Source organism: Camellia sinensis, chromosome 1, assembly GCF_055761805.1.
Source record: "Camellia sinensis isolate YWXY chromosome 1, ASM5576180v1, whole genome shotgun sequence".
In the NCBI taxonomy this organism is placed as follows: domain Eukaryota; kingdom Viridiplantae; phylum Streptophyta; class Magnoliopsida; order Ericales; family Theaceae; genus Camellia; species Camellia sinensis.
Window position 1 is genome coordinate 152,641,130 of NC_138961.1, and position 7,785 is coordinate 152,648,914.

Below are 7,785 nucleotides of genomic sequence, written 5' to 3' on the forward strand. Positions count from 1 at the left end.
AAGAGTATCACCTTGGGTGGAGCACTAAGAAAATCAAAAAACGGTGAAGGAGATCCTCAGCCTGATCGGATGGAAGTAAAAAATGCTCAGCATCTTCACAGAGATGAAGTTAAGGAAGAACTAACGACCACAAATGTCAGAAAAGGGGAAAACCTAACAAAAGAGGAACACCTAAAATTGAGAGGTAAGATAATGGTTAAAAATAAGGCAAAGACCAAAAACCAAACTTCCAAAGCAATACCTGTACAAGACCATGAAGGGTCAATTTCGCCTCGTTATCAGCATAAATTTCCATTGGCTGAAAGGAAGAAATGTCACAGTAAAGCATATTAGGAGCCTTCCTGAAGGTAATAGAATCCAGCACGAAATGAATGATGGATGAACATCCCTTCAATTGAGATTCCGGTCCATTTGATGTCTCCTTGCAGATATTCTAACTCACAAGAAGTAAGTCCACTGTTGCTCAACATATATACTATTATGTAACCAAAAGGAGCCACAGGTAAGACATCCAGCATCAACCCCATTAAAAACCCACACTCAAGGCCTAAAGTAAACAAGAAAATAACTAGGGATGTGAACAAAAGAAAAAATAAGGTACCGAAGAACGAAGAAACTATCCCCACACATCAGACCTAAAGACCGATCTTTCTTCTGCCACTACCCATCCCCTATCACATTACATACTTAGGTAGAATATTGAATAATGGGCATAAACAAAATGCTTTTGTAGATGTACTTACAATATGTATATATTTATTGCTTTACATTTGTCACTTTGTTCAAATTATGCTAAAGACTAAACTATTTTCTATTTTTGATATGGATCAATTGATAGTTTTATGAAGAACTTAAGTTTAGGTCAAGTAGTTGAGATCCTTGGGTTTCATTTTTTTTTTTTTCAAACATTCAAGTGATTATACTCTTGATTTCTAAGAAATAAATTGGGGGAGATTCTGAGTTTGAATTTATGGTGAAGCATCGAATGTTTATAAGTAGTAATTTAACTTACTACTAACTAATTAACTAACCCACTAATTTTGACACCCAGAAAAAAAAAATGTAATTTGATATTTTTAATTTTTTTTAATTTTTTATTTTTAATATTAGTTTGGTGGTGTGTGTGATTTTGCAGCGGTTCCATTGCCATCTTCATCTTCATCACCTGGAATGGTAGCTGTAGGGCAGGTGGGAAGCTATGGTGGGTATGGATCTGTGACTATGGAGAAAAGTTTTAGGGTAAGTTACACTATACTATACTACTCTCTAATCTAATACTAGTTACTGACTCACTCACTGAATACAGGTTGCCGTCATTATGTAGTTGGGCAGCCAGTGAACACAAAATCATGGTCTACTTATTGTCTTCCTCTCTCAACCTTTACAATTTCCTGGTTTGGCAAAAAGCCAACATGAAATTTGTACATCTAGTGTAGTTTATAGGCATCATTAAAATAAAACTTTGTCTCTTCAACCAAGATTTGTGATCATCAAGAAGCAGAAGATCAACATATTTCTTCAGCAAACACGATATCAAATATGGATTGCACTGCAACGAAAACATAGCAATTAGATGAGAAATATTGTGAATTTGCAGAAAATCAATTAACAGTAAGATGGTGCTAAAGACTGCAGTTAAATAAAAAAAAAAAAAAGATATTTGTCACCAGATAAATTTCACCATTTTTTTCACCTACGTGGATCTACACAACAAACACCATATGAACACGTACGACACACCCCAGAATAAAATGGTACCCCCATATACGCACGGCGTTTGTTGTATGGATCCAAATAGGAGGTTAAAAAAAAGTTTATTTTGGTGGGGGGGGGTTGTGGAGGGAACAAGAAGAAAATAACTACATAGTTCCTCAGCTTTAATGACAAATTTCAACAAAGGCCAGCATAGGTGATATGCAAATTATAACTGGAACCAGTTGTTTTATATGTATAGAAACCCGTAGGCCAAGAAAATTCTCTAGGAATCAGCATAGTGGGACAAATCAAATTTCTAGTCATTAAATCAAGTTGCTATAAAGTTTCCCAACTCAAATGAATTGCTAAAAACAATCCAAGAAATTATGAATACAAAAAGGTAATTGAAGCAAAAACTCAATCCAACATATCGAGATTTTCTAGGTTTGATAATTTTCAAAATCACGAACTTTGACTTCACCTGATTTTATTGTCATAATACTAGATGAACTGATGTAATCTTAACAGACTCAATGTCAAGCCTAGAGTTCCACTAGTGGACCATGGAAAGTAGTACATCAGTTTATTCTTTTGTTTCATCCCCATTTCTTATGATTATCTTACTTCCCATATCTTTTAGTTTATTTCTCAATTTAATCAATTTCATGATGGCTTTAAATCTGAATTGTTTCTTGCAAACAGAGTTACATAATCTTTTGCTATTGATATTCCAACTCGTGGACATTCTTGACACTGAAGTTCAGTTCAGTTATGGTTTTATATAATTTTCATTGCTTCGTTATTAAATAGTCTGCATACCTTCCTCTTTGGGGATGTTTGGTTGATCAACCAAGAGTTGCTGGAGAGCACCTAGATCACTGCCACCGCAGTGATAAAAATTCAAGATATAGCACACTAAAAAAACAAAACAAAACATACTCCATTGAGAATAGATGGTGGAATGAGAAGAAAGAAACCCTAGTCTCTCGCTGGCATGAAATAAATAGAGGTTATGAACAATGAGATAGTAGTAGTGCATGTGATGAATGTTATAAAAAAATCAATTAAATTTCTCAATTTAAGTGATGTGCAACCCATACTAGCAACAATCCAGGAATGGAGAAAAGAATATGAAATGACTTTTTAAGCATAAATGTGCACTGAATCCAAATCAATTTAACTAAAACAAAAGAATACAAAAGTCTTTGTTTCAACTCAATGTTCTGCCTACCCAAAAACTACCCATAGCCATCCTAAATTCCTACTTGCAGTGGGGAGGGGGAAAATGTAAGACACTGAGTAGTGAGTAGTTTCCATACTCTGATTGGTGCATCTCGTAAATAAGGCTTAGCCCATCCAGACAATCTACTAGAGATGGTTTTATACCAATTCGTTGTTGTAGCTGTTTTGGGGCTGCCTGAATAGATCCTGCTTTAACCAGCTGTCTACCATCACAAAGAATTTTATTGAGAAAGAAAACGATACCATGAAACTCTTCCCTGGAATAGTTCACAATAAACTAAAAAATTCATACATTTGTCGATGAACCCAATAACTTGAGTACTTCAGAAGTCAATGAGCAAAATCGCTCTTGGTTGCAAAACAATATGATCAACATTATCATGATCAAGAATACATAAAATATTTGAAATGTATCACATATCGTGAAATACATCTACTCTCTAAAAACAATGACGATTTTATTCAAGAGTTGATTTGAGAGCATTAAATCATTTCTCCATTGACAAAGCCTTCAAGGAGAGTATGCAACCATTAAAAATTTTGTTCCTATCATTTCAAAAAAAAATGCTAAAACTAAAAGCCCCAATCCCAACTTGCTATGCTTACTTTCACAAAATATAAACAAAATCATCACCATAAGTTCAAAAGTTGCGATTTTTTTTTCTTATCCAAAATTTTCTCAATAAATTGCACAAAGCAAAAGATAGAAACCCAATAACTTACAGAGTCTTATTCATGGAAAGCAAGATAATGCAATGCTCGCTTTACCAAAATATAAAAAAAATAATCATCATAAGTTCAAAAGTTGAGATTTTTTTTCTTATCCAAGATTTTCTCAACAAATTGCACAGAGCAAAAGATAGAAACCCAAAAACTTACAGAGTCTGATTCATGGAAAGCAAGATAGATTCCAAAGATTCCATCTGCTTTCTCAAGACCAAATCTTCAATGCCAGCAATACATTTCAAGGCACCATAGTTCTTGGGATTTTGGATAACCTGTAATCAAACAAAAACAAAAAACAAAACACAAATTATAATATGAAGAACAATTCATAAGCTATTTCATATTATAAGTATGTTGTGGTGAATTAGAAGGGGCATGTAACCTCTGAATTTTAAAAGATGAGTTCCGGAACTGGGAAAGCAACCTAGATTGAAGTTCATCCCATCGACTCATCTCTTCTTTCACTTTTCTAAATTTTTGCTGATATTTCTTCACCATACCCTCCATCTTCACCTACCCAAAATTGTAAATCTTCAATTGTTTCCTCTGCAAACATCCAAATGATACTGAAAATTCAATCATATTACAAACATAATTATTAATTAATAAAATGGGTTCCACATTAATAATTAATCAAAAAAAATTAAATCAAATCAAATAAATGAAAAATAACATTAAATGAAACATGCATCAAATGCAATTGCAATTAAATTTTTATTTATTTTTTATCCAATATTTTTTCAAACCACTCATTCTAAGCATAATCAAAAATGTTTGAGAATCTAAAAAATAAAAAATTAATAGGAAATGAGACCAATCAAAACCAGATTTTATAGAAGAAGATATTAATTAAAAAAGGAAAATGTAAAAAACAACATTTTGAAAAGAAAATGGAAAGAGAAATTACATGGAGAGCAAGTTGTCTGGGAAGAGAAATTAATGCCTCTCTTCGTCCCTCATTCTGAGAATAGAAGTTCCAGAGCGAGAAATAGAGCGAGTAATGGTAGTAGTAGTGGTAGTGGTAGTAGTGGAGTGGTGGCGATAGTAGTAGTAATGGTAGTCGTAGAGGTGAAGTGGCTACAGTAGAAGTAATGGTGGTGGTGGAATGGTGTTTGCAGTAGTGGCGAAGGTGGTAGAGAAGATGGGTGGTTAGAGAGAGAAATGAGTGAGAGACAGATAGAGGAGAGAGAGAAAGACAGAGTGATGAGCGAGAGAGAGATAAAGAGAGAAAGAGATATAGAGAGAGAGACAGAGAGACAGAGAGAGAAATAGATAGAGAGAGACATATAGAAAAATAGAGATAAACAAGAGATGAGAGAGACATATAGAAAGAGAGCGAAAAGAGATGAACGATAGAGAGAATAGAAAAATAGAGAGATAGAGAGAAGAGAGATGAGCGAGAGAGACAGAGAGAGAAAAGAGATAAGAGAGATAGAAAGAAGAGAGATGAGCGAGAGAGACATAGAGAGAAGACAAATGAGAGAGATAGAGAGAAGAAAGATGAACGAAAGACACAGACAAACAGATAGATAGACAAACAGACAGAGAAATAAGAGTGATAAGTGAGAGAGAGAAAGAGAAGAGTGGTGGTAGTTGAATGGCATTTGCAGTAGTGGTAAATGTGGTAGAGAAGATGGGTAGTGAGAGAGAAAGATGAGTGAGAGATGAATAGAGAAAAGAGATAGAGAGACAGAGTGATGAGCGAGAAAGAGACAAAGTGGTCGCTAAAAGTGCATTTTCTTGTAGTGGATCGATAAATCGATAGGGAGCTCAATAAATAAAGAAGACAGATAATTCAAAACTCTGTTCAAACTTAATTCAAATCAATTTTTTAAATATTTTAAATATTTAAATATTTTAATTTTGTGAGAGACAGATAAAGAAGAGAAATAGAGAGAGAGAGAGACACAGAGATAGAGTGATGAGCGAGAGAGAGAGATAGACAAAGTGGTTGCTAAAAGTGTATTTTCTTATAGTGGATCGATAAATCGAGAAGGAGCTCATAAATAGAGAAGATAGGAGTAAGAGAGTGAGCAAGGCGAACATAGTGAGGGAGAAATAGACAAATAGACAAGTAGACACAGAGAGAGAGAAGAGTGATGAGTGAGAGAGAGATAGGGAGAGAGAGATAGAGAGAGAGAGAAAAAGAGAGAGATGGAAAGATAGAAAAAGAGAGAGAAACAAGAGATGAGCGAGAGATAGACAAAAAAAGAGAGAAATAGAGCAAAAAGAGATGAGCGAGAGAGAGACACAGAAAAAGAAAGAGACAGAAAGAGAAGAGAAATGAGCGAGAGAGATAGAAAGATAAAAGAGAGAGAAAAAAAAAAGAAATGAGAGAAATAGAGATAAGAGAGATGAGCGAGAGAGACAGAGAGAGAAAACATATGAGACAGATAGAGAGGAGAGAGATAGGCGAGAGACATAGAGAGAAAATGAGAGAGAGAGAGAGAAACAGGCAGACATAGAAAGAGAGAGAGATAGAGATAGAGAGAAATGAATGAAAAGAGATAAAGAGAAGAGAGAGAGATAGAGATAGAGACAGAGAGACAGGAAGATGAAAAAATGAATGAAAAGAGAAATGTTATATCAAAATAGTAAGACGACATTGTTTTTTTTAACTTTTTTTGCGACAGAAAAATACCGTTGAATTTATTTAAACCATTTTGTGACTGTATATATATGAAGCTATCTCAAAACCACAATCACCAAAATCTTTTAAAAATTCACTAAATACCAAAAATACAAAAAAAATACCATAATTCAATACATTTTTTTTGTATTTTTATGTATTTATTAATTTTTAAAAATATTTTTTCATAAATTTTTTATTTTTTAGATACATCTAAGTAAGGTACATCTAAAAAAAATATTTAAAATTTTAAAAATATTCACTAAAAAAAAACACGAAAGCCACTTTTTGTGACGGCAGAAAATGCCGTCTCAAAAAAGCAGAGTATTTGCGACGGCACCATTTGCCGTCTCAAAAAAGCAGAGCATTTGCAACGGCACTATTTGCCGTCTCAAAAAATGAGAGTATTTGCGACGGCAGAAAATACCATCGCAAATACTCTCATTTTTTGAGACGGCAAATAGTGCCGTCGCAAATGCTCTGCTTTTTTGAGATGACAAATGGTGCCGTCGCAAATACTCTGCTTTTTTGAGACGGCATTTTCTGCCTTCACAAAAAGTGACTTTTTGAGACGGCAAGTGTGCCGTTGCAAATAGTTCCGTCTCATATACCCAGTTTTCTTGTAGTGGATTGTTTTCTTGAGTCACAGCTTCAATACTTGTAAGAGAGGAGACTCAAGTGCGAGATAGAAATGAGGGTTTGTAGAGAGTGTCTTTTCGGGTCACGACTTTAGTATTTGTGTGTGTGTGAAAGTAAGTGATTAAGGTGATAGTGATCTCTTAGTTTCTGACGATATTTTAATAAAGAGAAATAATTAGTGATAAAATATTTTCGTCTCAAACTCATATGTTCGTTTCCTAATCAACAAAAATACAAAAACAACGTTGTGTGGGGATGGAGAATTTATTGGTGATGAAATATTTTCGTCTCCTTCAACTTAACCTTATGAGACGAAAATATATTCGTCGCACAATCACTCAAAATGCAACACGACACATGGAGAATTTATTAACGACGAAATATTTTCGTCTCCCAAAACATATCCTTCCGAGACAAAAATATATTTGTCGCCTAATTAACAGAAAGATAAAATGAGCATGAAGAGTTTATTGGTGACGAAATATTTTTGTCTCCCATAACTTATCCTTCCCAGCCAAAAAATATATTTGTCACCAAATAAATAAGAAAATGAAACGACATCGTCTAATAAGTTTCGAATTTATTGGTGACGAATTCCTTTTGTCGCAAAAAACTTTAAAATTTGTAACAAAAATGTTCGTCTCCAATGAGCTAAAATAATTGGCGCCAACAAGAAAAAAAAATTGGAGCCTCTTTTTTTCTGATGAATTTATTTTTTCGTCTCCTACAGTTTTGAGAAGAATTAAAAGAAACGACAAAAGTAATATTTGGTCATGTTTGGGTTACATTCTAAAATGAAAATAAATTTTATCACCAAATTTTAAAAATTAATTATTGAAAACTCCATACTAAGC

At 33.8% G+C, this 7,785-nt stretch overlaps 1 protein-coding gene across 1 annotated transcript; it reads right to left on the reverse strand.

Annotated features, from left to right (window-relative positions):
• Nucleotides 1–1,505: 1,505 nt before the first annotated feature.
• Nucleotides 1,506–4,170, reverse strand: LOC145798716 (uncharacterized protein At5g43822-like). The gene is made up of 5 exons (XM_082887445.1): nt 4,039–4,170; nt 3,817–3,935; nt 2,961–3,194; nt 2,515–2,573; nt 1,506–1,549 (listed from the first exon to the last, which is right to left on the reverse strand). Exons 1-5 carry the CDS (start codon nt 4,168–4,170, stop codon nt 1,506–1,508), a joined length of 588 nt encoding a protein of 195 aa, XP_082743571.1.
• Nucleotides 4,171–7,785: the final 3,615 nt, after the last annotated feature.

What these genes read in the sequence shown, in the direction of transcription:
- LOC145798716 (XM_082887445.1), bottom strand. Translation starts at nt 4,170, where the DNA reads ATGGAGGGTATGGTGAAGAAATATCAGCAAAAATTTAGAAAAGTGAAA. An exon ending in CTTTCCATGAATCAGACTCT is followed by an intron (nt 3,195 to 3,816) that starts GTAAGTTTTTGG and finishes GAACTATTCCAG; the next exon opens with GGAAGAGTTTCATGGTATCG. An exon ending in AAACATCCCCAAAGAGGAAG is followed by an intron (nt 1,550 to 2,514) that starts GTATGCAGACTA and finishes TTTTCGTTGCAG; the next exon opens with TGCAATCCATATTTGATATC.